Source organism: Phyllobates terribilis, unplaced genomic scaffold (assembly GCF_046119375.1).
Source record: "Phyllobates terribilis strain yellow unplaced genomic scaffold, ASM4611937v1 Scaffold_2__4_contigs__length_985480577, whole genome shotgun sequence".
NCBI classification, from domain to species: Eukaryota; Metazoa; Chordata; class Amphibia; order Anura; family Dendrobatidae; genus Phyllobates; species Phyllobates terribilis.
In genome coordinates, this window is record NW_027362762.1 from 170,837,763 (window position 1) to 170,857,920 (window position 20,158).

Genomic DNA, 20,158 nt, shown 5'->3' on the forward strand with positions numbered 1-20,158 from the left:
GAGCATGGAGGACGCCGTGCGCTGAACAGGAAGGTGAGAGGGACGGCGTCTCTGCCTAGCAGGAGGCAGAGACGCCGATGCTACAATTCCTATGAGAAGTAGATGAAATATATTTCTGGGCATGTGTATTTGTGATATTTCACCCATAATCCCCATACAGACCAATAGTTATACCCAAATTCCTATCAGAAGTAGATGAAATATGTTCCTGGGCATGTGCATTTGTGATATTTCACCCATAATCCCCATACAGAACAATAGTTATACACATATTCCTATGAGAAGTCGATGAAGTATGTTCCTGGGTATGTGTATTTGTGATATTTCAACCATAATCACCATACAGAACAATAGTTATAGCCATATTCCTATGAGAAGTAGATGAAGTATGTTCCTGGGCATGTGCATTTGTGATATTTCAACCATAATCACCATACAGAACAATAGTTATACCCATATTCCTATTGAATGTAGATGAAATATGTTCCTGGGCATGTGTATTTGTGATATTTCAACCATAATCACCATACAGAACAATAGTTATACCCATATTCCTATTGAATGTAGATGAAATATGTTCCTGGGCATGTGTATTTGTGATATTTCACCCATAATCCCCATACAGAACAATAGTTATACCCATATTCCAATGAGAAGTAGATGAAGTATGTTCCTGGGCATGTGCATTTGTGATATTTTAGCCATAATCCCCATACAGAACAATAGTTATACCCATATTCCTATGAGAAGTAGATGAAATATGTTCCTGGGCATGTGTATTTGTGATATTTTAGCCATAATCCCCATACAGAACAATAGTTATAGACATATTCCTATGAAAAGTAGATGAAATATGTTCCTGGGCATGTGTATTTGTGATATTTTAGCCATAATCCCCATACAGAACAATAATTATACCTATATTCCTATGAGATGTTGATGAGATATATCACCAGGCGTGTGTAACCCCGATATTCTACACATAATCCCAAATAGTTACAATCTGTTTTTCCCTGGTTCTATTATTAAACTTTAATCCAGCCGTGTGGATGTTTTGATTCATTTTAGTATTTCCATTGAATTCCCTCAAATTTCTTTCTATATTACAGGTCAAGAGTTAAAAACTGCTGCTTCTTCTAATCCAGTATCAAGGCCAGAAGTCATTTCCTGGTCTGCATTTGAAAAATGTGCTGCCATCTAGTGGTCGAGTCTAGAATTGCAGTCCATAATCCCATCATCCCATCATCCCAATATGCAGTTCAGTACGTCCCCTTTCTGCAGCCCAAAAGGGAATGTGTACCTCTCATGCTGGTGGCTGGAGTAAAAATGGATGCCAGGAAGTGAAGTAGTACACAGAGCTGCAGGACACTCCCACCTTCTAGAAAAAATGTAAAGGGAGGAGCGAGGGAGTGACACAAAGCTACAGGTCAGCAGGTGGCAGCAGACAAGTATGAACAGGTAACAATGGAACAGTAGATTGAACTATCTGAAAAAGATATTAAGGGAACAGCATATATATATATATATATATATATATATATATATATATATACACACACATACATATATATATATATATATATACATACATATATATGCATATACATATATACTGTATGTATACAGTGAAGGAAATAAGTATTTGATCCTTTGCTGTTTTTGTAAGTTTGCCCACTGGCAAAGACATTAACAGTCTATAATTTTAAGGGTAGGTTAATTTTAACAATGACAGAATATCCCAAAAAAATCAAGAAAATCGCATTGTATAAATTAGATATTTGTTTTGCATTTTGCAGTGAGAAATAAGTATTTGATTCCTCTAGCAAACAACACTTAATACTTGGTGGCAAAACCCTTATTGGCAAGCACAGCAGTCAGACGTTTTTTGTAGTTGATGATGAGGGTTGAGCACATGTCAGGAGGAATTTTGATCCACTCTTTACAGATCATCTCTAAATCATTAAGATTTTGAGGCTGTCGCTTGGCAACTCGGAGCTTCAACTCCCTCCATAAGTTTTCTATGGGGTTAAGGTCTGGAGATTGGCTAGGCAACTCCATAACCTTACTGTGCTTCTTTTTGAGCCACTCCTTTGTTGCCTTGACTGTATGTTTTGGGTCATTGTCTTGCTGAAAGACCCAGCCATGACACATCTTCAATGCTCTTACTGAGGGAAGGAGGTTGTTGGCCAAAATCTTGCGATACATTACCCCATCAATCTTCCCTTCAGTACGGTGCAGTCGTCATGTCCCCTTTGCAGAAAAGCACCCCTAAAGTATAATGTTTCCCCCACCATGCTTCACGGTTGGGACAATGTTCTTAGGGTTGTACTTATCCTTCTTCTTCCTCCAAACATAGTGAGTTCAGTTAATGCCAGAGAGCTCAATTTTTGTCTCATCTGACCACAGCACCTTCTCCCAATAACTCACAGAGTCATCCAGGTGTTCATTGGCAAACTTCAGACAGGCCTGCACATGTGCCTTCTTGAGCAGGGGGATCTTACGGGCACTGCAGAATTTTAAACCTTTAAGGCGTAATGTGTTACCAATGGTTTTCATGGTGACTATGGTCCCAGCTGCCTTGAAATCATTAATAAGTTCTCCCCATGTAGTTTTAGGCTGATCTCTCACTTTCCTCAAGATCAAGGATACTCCACGAGGTGAGATTTTGCATGGTGCCCCAGATCGTTGTCGATTGATAGTCATTTTGTATTTCTTCCGTTTTCTTACTATTGCACCAACATCTTACTTATGGTTTTGTAGCCCATTCCAGCTTTGTGTTTTTCTATGATCTTGTCCCTGACATCCTTAGAAAGCTCTTTGGTCTTGCCCATGTTGTAGAGGATAGAGTCTGACTGATTAATTGAGTCTGTGGACAGGAGTCTTTTATACGGGTGACTATGGAAGCCAGCTGTCTTTAATGCTGGTAACGAGTTGATTAGGAGCGTCTAAATGGTCTGTAGGAGCCAGAACTAATAATGGTTTGTAGGGTATCAAATACTTGTTTCTCACTGCAAAATGCAAATAAATGTATCTAATTTATCCAATGTGATTTTCTTGATTTTTTGGGGGTATTTGTGGGCATAATTACAAAAACATCAAGGGATCAAATAATTATTTCCTTAACCCCTTAAAAGCCCATGATATACTAATACGTACCTGCGCCCTGGGACTTAAGAGCCAGGTACGGAATAGTACATCATGGCGATCGCGCCCTCACACAGGCTGTGCAGGCGCGAATGCCGCCGGGTGTCAGCTGATTGTCACAGCTGACACCCAGTGCTATGTGCAGGGAGCGGTCCCGCACCACTCCCAGCACATTAACCCCCGCAATGCTGCGATCAAAGTCGATTATAGCATTGCTGTGGCAAGGGGAGGTGATCGTGATACTCATCTCTCCTGCCGATGTCGTTATGACAACATCCGGGTCACCAGATAGCAGGAAGATACTTTTGTCATGCGCAGTGCATTACCAAAGTATCTATTGCATCTGCAGCGCTGACAGCCTGTATAGCACAGGGATGGTGCTCAATCCCTATGCTATACAGGCGATCAGAATAAAAAAAAGTAAAAGTCCCTTAGTGGGACAAAGCATAAAAGTAAAAAAAAGTGTTAAAAAATGAAAAAAAAAAATTGTAAAAATATATAAAAAAATAATAAAAAAAATCCACCAAAAATAAAAATATAATGTACCCATCAATAAATATTATGAAAAAAAAACAAAAAAAAACAATAAAAGTACAGATATTTGGTATCGCCGCGTCCAGAACGACATGACCTATAAAACTGTTCCACTAGTTAACCATTTTAGTGAACACGGTAAAAAAAAAAAACGAAGCAAAAAACAATGCTTTATGATCATACCGCCAGACAAAAAATGGAATAACACGCGATCAAAAAGACGAACATAAATAAAAATGGTACCGCTGAAAACGTCATCTTGTCCCGCAAAAAACAAGCTGCCATACAGCTCCATCAGCCAAAAAATAAAAAAGTTATAGTTCTCAGAATAAAGCGATGCAAAAAATATTTTTTTCTATAAAATAGCTTTTATTGTGTAAAAGCGCCAAAACATAGAAAAACGATATAAATGTAGTACCGCTGTAAACATACTGACCCGAAGAATAAAGCTACCTTATCAATTTTACCACACGCGGAACAGAATAAAAAAAAAACAAAAAAAAACAATTCCTGAATTATTGTTTTTTGTTTATTCTGCCTCCCAAAAATCGGAATAGAAAGCGATCAAAAAATGTCACGTGCCTGAAAATGGCTCCAGTAAAAACATCAACTCATCCCGCAAAAAACAAGCCATCACATGACCCTGTCGGCCAAAATATGGAAAAATTATAGCTCTCAACACTAGATTTTACAAAAAAAGCGTCTTTTGGTGTGTGACAGCTGTCAATCATAAAAACCCGATATGAATCTGGTATCGCAGTAATTACACCGACCCGAAGAATAAAGTCGTCTAATCACTTATACCGCACTAGGAATGGAGTAAAAAATAACCTCTAGGGTTAGGGTTGTGCTAGGGTTAGGGTTGGGGATAGGGTTGGGCTAGGGTTAGGGTTGGGGTTAGGATTAGGGTTGGGCTAGGGTTAGGATTAGAGTTGGGCTAGGGTTATGGTTTGGCTGGGTTGGGCTAGGGTTAGGGTTGGGGTTAGGGTTGGGCTATGGTTAGGGTGGGGCTAGGGTTAGGGTTGGGGTTAGGATTAGGGTTGGACTAGGGTTAGGGTTGGGATTAAGTTTAGGGTTGGGCTAGGATTTAGGTTTGGCTGGGTTGGGCTGGGGTTAGGGTTGGGATAGGGTTGGGGTTGGGGCTAGGATTAGGGTTGGGCTAGGGTTAGAGTTGGGGTTAAGGTTGGGCTAGGGTTAGGGCTGGGATTTTTTTCCAAAGTAAAAAAAACAACAAAAAAAATTACGATATGACGACTAGTGTTGAGTGCAAGAGCTCGCTACTTGAGTTTGCATCGGGTGCTCGGGTGACATGCTTGAGTCTCCGCCCCATATGCTTCGCGGCCAAAAAACCCTCGCGGGGATTGCCTGCCATGCACGAGCGATCCCCGCATGTTTTTTTTTGGATGTCTAATAACCGTGAAACATGCGGGCGGGGACTCGAGCATATCACTCCAGCACGTGCGATACATGATGCATACCTGAGTACCCGATGCAAACTCAAGTAGCGAGCACTTGCGCTACAGACTAATGACAACTTATTCAATATGATGACCTAATGTTATCAAATTCTGTGTCGTACCTCTGGTTCAAAATGTTCACCATACCCCTTCATAAAATCCTTGAGGGGTGTAGTTTACAAAATGGGGTCACTTGTGGGGGGTTTCCAGTATTTAGGCACATCAGGGGCTCTCCAAACCCGACATGGCGTCTGCTCTCAATTCCAGCCAATTTTGCGTTCAAAAAGTCACACAGTGCTCCTTCCCTTCTGAACTCTGCCGTGCGCTTATACACTGTGTTTTCCCCACATATGGGGTATTGGTGAACTCAGGAAAAATTGCACAAAAGTTTTTGGGGTCCATTTTCTCCTCTTACCCTTGTTAAATAAAAAAATTGGGGCTAAAACATAATTTTTGTGGAAAAAGTTTGATTTTTTTATTTTCACGGCTCCATGTTCTAAACTTCTGTGAAGCCCCTGGAGGTTCAAGGAGCTCACCACACATCTAGATAAGTTCCCTAAGGGGTCTAGTTTCCAAAATGGTGTCACTTGTGGGGGGGTTCCACTGTTTAGGCACATCAGGGGCTCTCCAAATGCAACATGGCGTCCGCTAATTATTCAAGCAAATTTTATATTCAAAAAGTCAAATGGCGCTCCTTCTCTTCCGAGCCCTGCCGTGCACCCAAACAGTGGTTTTCCCCCACATATGGGGTATCTGCTTACTCAGGAGAAATTGCAAAACAAACTGCATGGTGCAATTTCTCCTGTTACCCTTATGAAAATGCAAAATTGGGGGCTGAAAAACATTTTTGTGGGAAAAATGTGAAAATTTTATTTTTACGGCTCAATGTTATAAACTTCTGTGAAGCACCTGGGGGTTCAAGGTGCTCACCACACATCTAGATAAGTTCCCTGAGGGGTCTAGTTTCCAAAATGGTGTCACTTGTGGGGGGGTTTCCACTGTTTAGGCACATCAGGGGCTCCCCAAACGCAGCATGGCGTTCGCTAATTATTCAAGAAAATTTTACATTCAAAAATTCAAATGGCTCTCCTTCCCTTCCGAACCCTGCCGTGCGCCCAAACTAAGTTTTTTCCCCACATATAGGGTATCTGCGTGCTCAGGGGAAATTGCACAACAAATTTTGAGGTCCATTTTTTCCTGTTACCCCTGCGAAAATAAAAAAATTGGATCTAAAGTAACATTTTTGTGCTAAAAGTTAAATGTTAATTTTTTTCTTCACATTCCAAAAATTCCTGTGAAGCACCTGAAGGGTTAATAAAGTTCTTGAATGTGGTTTTGAGCACCTTGAGGGGTGCAGTTTTTAGAATTGTGTCACTTTTGGGTATTTTCTGTCATAAAGACCCCTCAAAGTGACTTCAAATGTGATGTGGTCCGTAAAAAAAATGGTTTTGTACATTTTGTTGGAAAAATGAGAAATCGCTGGTCAACTTTTAACCCTTATAGCTCCCTAATAAAAAAATGTTGGTTCCAAAATTGTGCTGATGTAAAGTAGACATGTGGGAAATGTTATTTTTAAGTATTTTGTGTGACATATCTCTCTGATTTAAGGGCATAAAAATTCAAATTTTGAAAATTGCAAAATTTTTAAAATTTTTGCCAAATTTACGTTTTTTTCACAAATAAACGCAAGTGATATAGAAGAAATTTTACCACAATCATGAAGTACAATATGTCACGAAAAAATAATCTCAGAATCAGGGGGGTCTGTTGAAGTGTTCCAGAGTAATTACCTCATAAAGTGACAGTGGTGAGAATTGTAAAAATTGGCCTGGTCATTAACGTGCAAACCACCTTGGGGGGTAAAGGGGTTAATGTATATATATATATAAATCTTAAGCTTAATGTTTTATAAAAATTGGTGTTTTTGCAACAGCTATTTCAGTTTGATATATGTAATAACTGTTGGACACAGTAATGATTCTGCCTTGAAATGAGGTTTATTGTACTAACAGAAAATGTGCAATCTGCATTCAAATAAAATTTGACAGGTGCATAAGTATGGGCACCTCACCAGAAAAGTGACATTAATAATTAGTAAATGCTCCTTTTGCAAAAATAACAGCCTCTAGTCGCTTCCTGTAGCTTTTAATGAGTTCCTGGATCCTGGATGAAGGTATTTTTGACCATTCCTCTTTACAAAACATTTCCAGTTCAGTTAAGTTTGATGGTCGCCGAGCATGGACAGCCCTCTTCAAATGATCCCACAGATGTTCAATGATATTCAGGTCTGGGGACTGGGATGGCCATTCCAGAACATTGTAATTGTTCCTCTGCATGAATGCCTGAGTAGATTTGGAGCGGTGTTTTGGATCATTGTCTTGCTGAAAGATCCATCCCCTGCGTAACTTCAACTTTATCACTGATTCTTGAACATTATTGTCAAGAATCTGCTGATACTGAGTGGAATCCATGCATCCCTCAACTTTAACAAGATTCCTGGTGCCGGCATTGGCCACACTGCCCCAAAGCATGATGGAACCTCCACCAAATGTTACTGTGGGTAGCAAGTGTTTTTCTTGGAATGCTGTGTTTTTTTGCCGCCATGCATGACGCCTTTTTGTATGACCAAACAACTCAATCTTGGTTTCATCAGTCCAGAGGACCTTCTTCCAAAAAGAAATTGGCTTCTCCAAATGTGCTTTTGCATACCTCAGCCGACTCTGTTTGTGGTGTGCTTGCAGAAACGGCTTCTTTCGCATCACTCTCCCATACAGCTTCTCCTTTTGCAAAGTGCGTTGTATAGTTGACCGATGCACAGTGACACCATCTGCAGCAAGTTGATGCTGCAGCTCTCTGGAGGTGATCTGAGGATTATCCTTGACTGATCTCACCATTCTTCTTCTCTGCCTTTCTGATGTTTTTCTTGGCCTGCCACTTCTGGCCTTAACAAGAACTGTCCCTGTGTTCTTCCATTTCCTTACTATGTTCCCCACAGTGGAAACTGACAGGTTAAATCTCTGAGACAGCTTTTTGTACCCTTCCCCTGAACAACTATGTTGAATAATCTTTGTTTTCAGATCATTTGACAGTTGTTTTGAGGAGCCCATGATGCCACTCTTCAGAGGAGATTCAAACAGGAGAACAACTTGCAAGTGGCCACTTTAAGTAGCTTTTCTCATGATTGCATACAACTGGCTATGAAGGTCAAAGCTCAATGAGGTTACAAAACCCCAAAAAATGCTTTAGTAAGTCAGTAAAAAGTAGGTAGGAGTATTTAAAACAAGAAAATGATAAGGGTGCCCATACTTATGCACCTGTCAAATTTTGTTTGAATGCAGATTGCACATTTTCTGTTAGTACAATAAACCTCATTTCAAGGCAGAAACATTACTGTGTCCAACAGTTATTACATATATCAAACTGAAATAGCTGTTGCAAAAACACCAATTTTTATAAAACATTAAGCTTAAGATTAATAGGGGTGCCCAAACTTTTTCATATAACTGTATACAAATACACACATTATGTTATCTATCCGCAATTTGAACTATCAACAGGAACAAATAATGCCACAAGATGTAACATCCTGGTTGCCTCCTCTGAACTGGTCAGATCCTCACAATGGTTATGTGAGTAAGCCCTATCAATAGTAAAACAGAACTAAAAACTTGGTTCAGAAGTCCAGGAAAGTGATGGTATGCATTATCAATTATTACATTGCAACCATGTTCTTTTGTACTGTCTTACACCTATATTTCCAAAGATATACGGTAAAAACGTTGTCCAAAAATGCAGAAGATTCTGAAGCCTCTAGGGTACACATGTCAAACTCTGGCTTGCGGGCCAAATCTGGCATTCAGGGTGATTATATTTGGCCCTCAACATCGGGACTGTGGGGCCATTATACTGTATGGAAGACTATGAGGGGCCCATTATAATGTATGGAGGACTATGTGGGGCCCATTATACTGTATGGAGGACTATTTGGGGCACATTATACTGTATAGAGGACTATGTGGGGCCCATTATACTGTATGGAGGACTATTTGGGGCCATTATACTGTATGGAGGACTATTTGGGGCCATTATACTGTATGGAGTACTATGTGGGGCCCATTATACTGCATAGATGAGTATGTGGGGCCATTATACTGTATGGAGAACTATGTGGGGCCCATTATTCTGTGTGGATGACTTTGTGGGGCCCATTAATTTATATGGAGGACTATGTGGTGCCATTACACTATATGGAGGACTATATGGGGCCATTATACTGTACGGAGGACTATGTGGGGCCCATTATTCTGTATGGAGGACTATGTGGAGCCTATTATACTGTATGGAGAACTATGTGGGGCCCATTATTCTGTATGGAGGACTATGTGAGGCCCATTATACTGTATCTCCATGGGGCCCATTATTCTATTTGGAGGACTATTCAATTTTTTTTATCCTTTGTTATTACATATTTAAAAGATTATTATTATTATTTAAATTAGGCCATTCGGCCATATGCTTTTTACTGCTTTTACATAATATATTATATTATTCCAGTATGACCTATTTGTGATTATGTGCTAATTTTATTCTAAGATCTATAAATCAAAATGTGCTTTGCAACCCTTTAAGTTTATTTTCATATGAAAAGTTTCAGCATTATATTTGTTGATAAGGAAAAACTTTCTCAATTGTAGACTTTTTTTTAAATAAATATTAAGGTTGGCCCACGACTTTGTCAAAGTTTTTAATTTTGGCCCTCTGTGTATTTGAGTTTGACATCACTGCTCTAGGGGATCAACACTCAGTGTAGAGGATGCATAAAAGTGGAGCAATATTCAATGAAGAGACTCTGAACTTCTGTAAATGATTTTTACAGCTGTTTATTCTGTAGGCAAACATTTTTCTTGAAAATGTCAATCTTTAAAAGATCATATCCAACTGGTGGGTTGATGGTTATTTTGAATGATCACTCCCCATAAAAACAAGAAAACATCATCCAGAGCTGAGTCTGTGACTTTTTACTATTTTTAAAGTTATGTCATACTTTATTGATGGTAGACGATGACAGGTTTCTGTTAGGTTCCCATTTTGTTTGTTGGCTGTTATTTTCAAATATCAGGTGCTTGGTGAGATTTGACAACTGTGGTTGATATCTATATTGGTATCCATATGCTCTCAGGTGATAAGTGAAATACTCCAATGTGTGCATGAGTTCTGCATTAACATAGTGGAAGGATATAGCCAGGTCTGAACAGCACTGAGGACCCTGATGAGCAAAAATACAAAATGATTAATGTCATCTCGAAACGTTAAGAAAATGCATTATATATATAGAATATCATTTTTCTCTCTTCACATTACTAGAATGCTCATATTATAGTTCTACTAATGGGTGAAAAGCAAAAAGTCATGATGGCCTCATCCCTAAAGTTATACTGCATATCACAGAAACAGTTGGCCACCACTGTCTAATAGGATTGAACCATTCATAGACATAAAAGTCTTATGATATATCGGAAGAGGACAATTCCACAATGAGGAATTTCCACAATGGAATATGCTAGCTACATCAGAAGTGGGACAATACGCACCAAATAGTTTGGAAGTGTGGCTAAGTTAATCCTGGGGATTTTCTCCCTAGTTTATATGAAAGACTTTGATGGAACTGCAATATATTATTAGAACATAAACTGAACTCAGCAGGTGATATATGTCAATGCAAAATATACCATTTTATACTAGGGGAAATAATCACAAAATAATTGGTTGACATATATCTGCCGTGAATATGGAATGGCAGACCATTCGGAAGGAATATGTGCCCAAAGAAGAAAACCCGAACTTATAATCATAGAAAGAGTCAGAAACAAAGAGATAACTTAAAAAAACTTTATTTTTACACCTAGTGGTTATGTGGTGGCACTGTACAGAAAAGGGTGCACACACACTGATAAAACAAACGTGAAATATATATATATCACTCAATACAAAGATACAAAAAATCGGTGATATTATTCCGGTCCAAATACAGTATTGTAATGAGACTGTATGTGTCACAAACCCGCACAAAGAATAATAATAGTAATCAAGTAGAAAATTCAAAGTCCATATAGTCCACAAAGACCATACATGTAGTAATGGATGTATTGGAAAGGTCATGTGAGCAAATCGCCATAGAAAGGGAAGTAAAATTCCTATTCATATTGTATAGCTAAATACTGACAACATCCACTAGATGGAGTAGTGGTTCAACAATAGTGAATAGTCATGTATTAGGTATTTTCCCAGAAGTTAAACAAATATATATAAAAATCACATACCACTTCAATATGGTTAGATATAAAACAACCGTGAAATAGCCATATAGGAAAGATAGAAATATATGGTGACATACAATATGGCCAATAGGTGGATAAGAGATAAAAAAGAATATCTATAGGAAGCCCATATGTGAAAATGCCGTTATCACAGCCATATAAGAAAGATGCAGACACATGGTAAGTAACACACAGTACTTACACATAGTTTATATATGGGAGGCTCATATGGGTACAATACCTGATGGTCCGGAGAGTTGTGTGTGGCGCCCACCCCTTCCCCTACTTCCCTTTATATGGTGATCTGATAACATGAGCTTTCCAATACAACCATTACTACATGAATGGTCTTTGTGGACTATATGGACTTTGAATTTTCTACGTGATTATTATTACCATCTATCTCAATTATCTTTGTGCAGGTTTGTGACACATACAGTCTCATTACAATACTCTATTTGGTCCGGAATAATATCACTGATTTTTTGTATCTTTGTAGTGAGTGATACACATATTTGGAGTGTTTGTTTTATCAGTGTGTGTGTGAACCTTTTCTGTACAGTGCCACCACATAACCAATGGTTGGCAAAGTAAAGTGTTTTTAATTTATCTCTTTGATACTGATTCTTTCTATGACCATAAGTTCTGGTTTTCTTCTTTGGGCACATGCTGCAATATATGCAGAATGTTCTGGAGGGAAAGTCCGCTGCTTATTTAAATTATTTGCAGTCGGGAAGCACAAGACAAGTGGCCAGACAAACACCCGCTCTTACCCATTAATAATGCCCACTGAGTGCCTCCTGAGTGACCTCTTAAAACAAAACATATTATGCCCTCTTTAGACATTATTATTGACATTTAAGTGCACCTTTAAAAAGTAATGATGCCCCATAGTGCCACTGCAAAAGTAATAATAGGGCAGCACGGTGGCTCAGTGGTTAGCACTGTAGCCTTGCTGCGCTGGGGTCCTGGGTTTAAATCCCACCAAGGACAACATCTGCAAGGAGTTTGTATGTTCTCCCCGTGTTTGCGTGGGTTTCCTCTAGGTTCTCTGGTTTCCTCCCACACTCCAAAGACATACTGATAGGGAATGTAGATTGTGAGCCCCAATGGGAACAGTGGCAATAATGTCTATAAATTGTCTGAATTGTAAAGCGCTGCGGAATATGTTGGCGCTATATAAATAAAAAGATTATTATTATTATTAATAATGCCATCCTTGTGCCAACTGCCACAAAAAATAATAAAGTATATACTCACTCATTACAAGTGACTAAGCCCAAGTCTTACCGGCACAGAGAGCCTGAAGGCACAGATGGCACAATGCAGTGATGTCATTGAGATGCCCTGCGTCGGGACACTGACAATTTCTAAATATAGACCTATAGTAGCCTGCAAACCACAGAATGGTGAGTGGTGGGGTGAGAAGCTAACCATTCCCTGAGCTAACTACCACAGGATACACCTGTATCAGCGTCAGTGGCACAGATACAGCTCAAGGTGGAGCTCATATGGAGATTTGCAGCACTCCATCAAAAGTTTGGGGCATGTTCTTGCCCTTGTTCTTCAGTGGTAGTGATGTCATTGTAATTTTCTTTTGTTTTACTTTTCAAAACTTTGTCCCTGCAAACTCGGCTCAGGACAACCGCTTCTGTGGCCCCTGCATGCTGTCCTACTGTTCATTTGGACAAATCCTTAACCAGTAACATCACTTTCAGTTGACATGTGTATGTGTGTACGTACACAAGGAAAAATAAAATATTCTAATATTAAAAATATTACATCAATTTGAAATTTCCATAATCATACTGACCCACAAAATAAAGTAAAAAAAAAATTGAATTTATACAACACGATGAATGCTATAAAGAATAAATCCCCCAAAACACCCTCAGAAAAAAAAATAATAAAAAATGTATAGTATACATTGTATAGTATACAAAATGTATAGTATACATTGTATGGCTTTTGGAATGCGGAGATGAAAAAATAGATACATCTTTAAAAGAGGGGTTCTCTGAAAATTTGTTTTGTCTAGGGAGGTAATCACCATAGTACACAAAAATGGCTAAGAATACACTGATAGATACCTGTCCTAGACTTTTACAACAGGCTTGTTGCCATTGAGCATGTGTAGTACTCCAAAGTAGGGTACAACAGAATGTTCACTGTTATCTTTCTCACAAATGTCTTTATATCTCCTTTTGTTGTAGTGACGCGTGTTTGCACTAAAATGCTCAGGATAATAACAATATGTTAAACTGTTAAAGTGAGATACTGTTTTATAGCAAATTTCTGGAAATTAACTATATATGAAAATCATATCAGCTCATTACATGTACACCACCTGCTCCCTTAACAGGGTGGAGTCAATGTTTGCGTGAAGTTTTCCTGTAAGGAGCACACAGAGATGTCGAAGGCAGTACTTCGGGGGAAAATTCTGGCATATACATTTTGCCATTAAAAAAAAGTTCTTAAAAAATATAGTGAACTCTCCATTGAACTAAAACAAGCCTACACCAAATTCTTTCTCGACTCGTCCCTCATGAATAAGGAACAAATGGTCACAAAAACAAACAGAATTTAATCTCTATGCAGATTTAAGGGAAAAATTCTATCTTTCTTAGTGTTGAGCGAGTACCGTAATATTCGTAATTGCTATACTCATAACGAGTACTTTGTAATAATCGCATATTCGTTCCGAATAGCGAGTACAATCTAAGTCAATGGGAAATGCAAGTAATTTTCTGCTGGACCCTACAAAGGGGTCTGGGGACCTGAGGAAAAGGCTGAAATTGATGGGAAAGTGATGAAACAGAATGGGAAGAGCATGGAGAATGTGCCTGCATGCATTTCTGACTCACATATGGTTTCTGGGAATAAGTTTGTCGCAGTGTTACGCCACTTTTACAGACACACAAGAACAACTACCAAACCTTACCGAAATTGCATTTAAAAGGCCAAAAAGGTTAAGAAACAGTTTTTCCTGCATAATCACTTGTATATAAGGCTAAATAAACCAGAGAAACCCAAAAAATATCCCTTTTAGCGTTTGTTCACACACTGTTGTACTGTTGTGGCTTTTTTACAATCGCCTTTTACAATTGGGAGGGCCCTGACTTATACATTTTGTAGGTCCCTCTGTCATACATCATTTTTAGTTCGCTATTCCCCAGCACTTTACAGGCACAGCTAGAACGCACCAGTAGATATGTTGATCTTTGACCTGAGAGGCCTCAGGTGGCTCTGTAACGTGTTTTGGAGGGACAGCTGTTACTTAGACATTTGATCGGTCCCTCCATCATTGACACTCAGATAGTGGAATACATATTCCATAGCAGTTTACAATGTGCCCATTGTAGCGTTGGGCTTAACCCTCCTCCTCCACCACCATATGATACTACGGCCTAAATTCGAATGTTCAGAGGGCCTGCAGTAGGCAGTAAAGCTGAGTTTTGTGAGAGCCCTTGTGTGGCCCTGTAACATACATTTTGAAGTGCCCTCCTCTAGAAATTTTGGAGGTGCCTCTTGTGTACATTTGAGAGTGCCCTCACTTATTCATATTGTAGGACCCTCACTATTATTTAACTCATTTAAGGGCAGAGACTACAGAGAAAATGGCCAAGAGATATGGAGTACTAGAACGTAGCAGTGAGTGCGGCCTACGAACCTCAGGTATGGCTGAACTCTGTGAACCGGAAAAATAAAGCTGCACTAGTCAACTGGATGATGAGCTCAAATATATCACTTGTGCAAGTCAATGGACAAATGATATATGGTTCCCCCCCTCCAGGATAGGTTGGAGAAGCTTCAAGATTTTGATTGTCAATATTCCCCAGATTATATAGCATGAGCAGACTTCTTGATACTGTACTACTTGGTCCAGTGCAGAATGTGCATTGTATTTCCAAAAATTACTCCTGGGGCTGGGGGCTGTGTCATAAGTGCAGGAAGATTGCATGACAAGGGCCTCTCTTGACAAACATTATCTACGATAGAGTACTGTAGTAGTTGTGGCCCTCAATTCAAGTTTTCAGAGGGCCATCAGTCGGTCATCAACAGTCAGTGTAAATTTCTATTGAATATGTATCCCCTATCTCAATCACAGTGTGGCACAACCTGTGACAAGGGCCTCCAATGACAAATATTAGTTTGGTAGGACTACTGTACATTCCAGAATTGTCCACTGCACAATGTGCATAGGGTTTGTGAAAATTATCCCTATGGGCTGAGTCATGGTTGACGCAGGAAGCCACCATCCCAAGGGCCTCCAATCACAAATAGTAGTTAGGCTGGAGTAGGAATACTGTCCAGGTTTGTCCACTGCATAATGTGCATAGGATTTGTAAAAATTAGCCCTATGGGCTGTGTCATGGTTGTCTCACTATTTTGGCTTTGCCTGTGACAGCTAGCTTGGCTTGTGCCATCAACATCTGAAAATCTGTCAACAAAACCCAAAATGCCAAAAAAGCCTGTTGTTAAGGGACGTGGACGTGGTGTTGTCAGTGGTGCGTGAGAAAGTACTCAGTCTGTGTCAGGTCAGAAGAAGCTTTATGCATCCACTATGTTCCTGGAAAAAGTTCCCAGTCTGGAACGTAAACGTGTGTGGAAGCCAGAAGAGTGCGAGCAGATTCTGTCTTGGATAGCAGACAAGGCCTCTACGCATTTGTCAAGCAGCAACAAATCTTCCACGACCACACAGTCTACTGTGGATACACAGAAGGCTGGCCCTTCCAATCCTGAAGCTGGTTCTCCTTCTTCCCGCCATTATCAGTCACAAGAGACATATGACCTCAAACTTGGCCACTCCGAGGATGTGTTTGGTACGTATCCTTTGGTTGGCTCTGGCCTATCACCGTGCAACACTGAAGAGGGACAAGAAGAGGTGGCTTGCGTTGATGCTCAAGTATTGGAGGACCTACGGCCAGAAGAAAGCCACTTGGAGGAACGTCATTTACTGTCTCCATTGGTGGAGACTGATGATGATGAGACACAGTTGCCATCAGGTCAGCCTACAATGTCAACTGGGAAGGAGGATGAGATAGAAGGTGAGGTGGTCGATGATGAGTCCACTGATCCGACCTGGACAGCTGGCACGCATAGCCATGACAACAACACAGAGGAAGAGTGAAAACTGGGTCAACTGTTCCCAAGAGCACCCCCGCTGTGCGCCAAGTCAGGGCTAGGGGGCGTTCAGCTGCTGTGTGGAATTTTTTTTTCTGAAAGTCCTTCAGAGGAAAACATTGTTGTCTGTAGTATCTGCCATACCAAGTTGAGCAGAGGCCAGGGGAAAGGCAACCTGAGCAGCACCAGTATGAGAAACCACATGTCAGCCAAGCACCCCAGTAGGTGGGCGGAACACCAGGGTACCAAATCTGCGTCTGCGGGTCAAACCAATAATAATAATAATAATAATAATACTCTTTATTTATATAGCGCCAACCTATTCCACAGCGCTTTACAATTCAGAGGTGCATATTCAACAGTCATAAGTAACATAGCTAAAATAATTAATAATTAATGATAATTAAAGCAAAAATAATGATGACCCTGCTCATAAGAGCTTACGATCTACAATGGGGGGGGGTGACACAAAGGACAGGGGCTTATTTACAGTGATGGTCCAGCCATCTTGAGGGGATGAGGGATAGATAAAGGCTGCATGAGCTCATCACCAGCCAGTATCCGTAGTGCTTTTGGGTTCGGTGGAGACTTATGCCATGTCACCTTGGCTATGTCCTTCAGAATCTGTTGTTCAAGAATCAGTCGCTCATACCTCCTGCCCACAAGCTGCGGTTGCTCACACACAACAAACATCAACCACATCTACTTCCTTGTGCCAGCAAAGCGTCTAATTGTTTGTGCCTGAGAGCTTGGAAAGAAAGCGTAAATACCCAGGCACGCACACACAGGCACAAATACTAAACTCGCACAAAGCCAAATTGCTAGCTGTGGAGATGTTGCCGTTTAGGCTTGTGGGAGCACAGTCTTCCGTGATCTCTTGGCTTTGGCTGCCCCATGATACAATGTTCCCAGCCGCCACTATTTTGCCCCGTGTGCCGTCCCTGCGTTACACAAGCACGTGTTAAACAATCTGAACCGTGCTCTCACCCACGCCGTAACCCAGAAGGTCCACCTAACAGCAGACATCTGGACAAATTGTTGTGTACAGGGACGATACATTTCTGTCATGGCACACTGGGGGAACCTGGTGGAGGGTGGAAGAAAAAGCGCAAACTGGAACATCACATATCCCACCCACGCTAAGAATAGCAGGCCCAACTTCTGTCAGGGTTTCCACCTCTTCATATTCCACTTCCTCTCTCCCCTTCTCCTGCTCCTCATCCTCTGCTGAATTACCCTCCCCATCACTGCCAACCTGGGACCTGTGCAGCAGCTCATCGGCAAAGTGGCAAGACGCTCTGCTGAAGCTGATCTGTTTAGGTCAGAAAGCACACACTGCAACAGAGCTGTAGCGAGCTTTAAAACAACAGACCAATCAGTGGCTATCCCCGCTGCACCTCCAACCCGGTCTGGTCATCTGCGATAATGGGCGTAACCTGGTGGCAGCTTTAAAGATCGGCAAGCTGGTACACGTGCCATGCATGGCTCACATGCTGAACCTAGTTGTTTGAAAATTTTTGAAAACTTTCCGTGACTTGCGGTACCTACTTGAGAAGGTGCGCCATATTAGTGCCCACCTCCACCATTCCTCTACAGCTTTTGCTGCTTTTACAGCGCTGCAAAAGCGCTTGAATTTGACTAGTCACCGACTCATTTGCGACCTGCCCACGCGGTGGAACGCCACCTATCATATGTTGGCGAGGATTAGTGAACAGCAGAGGGCAGTAGCTGAATACCAACTTCAGCATGCCGGTCAGACTGAGAGTCAGCCACCACACATAACAACTGTCGAGTGGGTGTGGATCGCTGACATTTGTGAGGTTCTTGAGAACTTTGAGTACTGCACCAACCTTGTGAGCGGTGATCAGGCTATTATCAGCGTAACCATCCCACTGCTGTGTCTCTTGAAACAATCACTGCATAATCTCAAAGAGGAAGCTTTGAGTGCCCAGCATGTTGGTATGGAGCCAGATTTCCCAATGGGTGATACTACCCAGCCTAGCCAATATTCTGAGGCAACATTGGATGATGAGGAGGAAGATGAGGAGGGAAAGGATTTGTTTTTCTGAGCTACTGAGGGGAATCGTAATGCTACAGAGGGGACACCTAACCCAAGCTTCATGTCTGTCCAGCTGGGATGGGCTGGAGAGGAGGAGGTGGAGGAGGAAGAGGTGAGTCAACGTGAGGAGAGGATGGGTACTGTTTCTACAGTACTGTTGGGGACACAGCACATATGCCTTTTTGCAGCTTGGCCCACATGGCACCGTTCATGTGTAAGTGTCTGTGGCAAGACCTTCGCGTGATACACATTTTATCCAACAGTAATAATAATAATATTTTTTTACTTATATAGTGCCAACATATTCCGCAGCACTTTACAATTAAGTGGAGACGTACAAACAATAAATTCAGTTTAAACAGTTATATTAGGAGTGAGGTCCCTGCTCGCAAGCTTACATTCAACAAGGCAATGGGTGGACACAATAGGTGAAAAGTTCATGTTATTTCAGGTCAGGCAATTATAATAAGTAGGGATTTCATATATGACTGCATGATCCGGTTATCAGCCAGTATGTTTAAGTGCAATAATCAAGTATCAAGTGTAGTTATCGTGTGCATGGAGGGTGTGGAGACAGATGAATAGTAGGGTGCAGATTCAGAATAATATTTAGAAGGAGGGAACAAGGGAAAGTTAGTTTACTGAGTAGTTGAGGTGGTAGGCTTGTTTAAAGAGATGGGCTTTTAAAGCATGCTTGAAGACGTGGTGGCTGGGCATCAGTTGGATCGTCCGGGATAGAGCTTTCCAGAGAACTGGTGCAGCATGAGAGAAGTCTTGGAGACGGAGGTGCGAGGTTCAGATTATGGGGGATGTTAGTCTTAGGTCATTTGTAGAATGGAGGGCACGTGTACGGCGATAGACAGAGATGAGAGAGGAGATATAAGGCAGTGCAGAACTGTGGAGAGCTTTGTGGGTGAGAGTAATGAGTTTATATTGGACGCTGTAGCAAATGGGCAACCAGTGTAATGACTGGCACAAGATGGAGGCATCGGTGAAGCGACTGGACAGAAATACGACCCTGGCTGCCGCATTCAGGACGGACTGAAGTGAAGAAAGTTTGGTAAGAGGGAGGCTGATCAGAAGAGAGTTGCAGTAGTCCAGATGAGAGTGAATAAGACTGACAGTAAGAGTTTTAGCAGTTTCAAAGGTGAGAAAAGGTCGGATTATGGAGATGTTTTTAAGGTGCAGGTGACAAGAGCAACCTATACTGGTTGGCCAACTTTATCCACGGTACAAGGAGAAATTTCCTTCTCTCCTTTTGGAGTCAACAAAGAGTTTTACAGTTGAATTGTTCAAGAGGGCCGTTGTAGATTAGTTGCTGAAAACATCACCCTCAGACAATGCTGGTCGCAGAGGTTCCGACTCTTTTCAACACCAAGGGATAATGGGGAGAGACAAGAACACCAGCTCCAACAGAGGTGGGGGGAAAATGTGCACAAATTGGGCAATTTGTAATAGACTAGCACAACAGTAAAGGCTCTCTGTGCCTGTAACAATGCCAAGGATGGATAAGTTGCAGAACA

The 20,158-nt window shown here is 41.0% G+C and overlaps 1 protein-coding gene across 1 annotated transcript in view; it reads right to left on the minus strand.

The window, feature by feature from the left end:
- Positions 1-9,999: 9,999 nt before the first annotated feature.
- The window catches only part of LOC141200227 (glycoprotein-N-acetylgalactosamine 3-beta-galactosyltransferase 1-like), a 90,265-nt gene continuing 80,106 nt past the window's right edge, over positions 10,000-20,158 (minus strand). Inside the window, exon 4 of the mRNA XM_073663274.1 lies at positions 10,000-10,401. Coding sequence (XP_073519375.1) covers positions 10,174-10,401 — 228 coding nt within the window. The 3' untranslated portion in view covers positions 10,000-10,173. The remainder of the gene's footprint in view (positions 10,402-20,158) is intronic.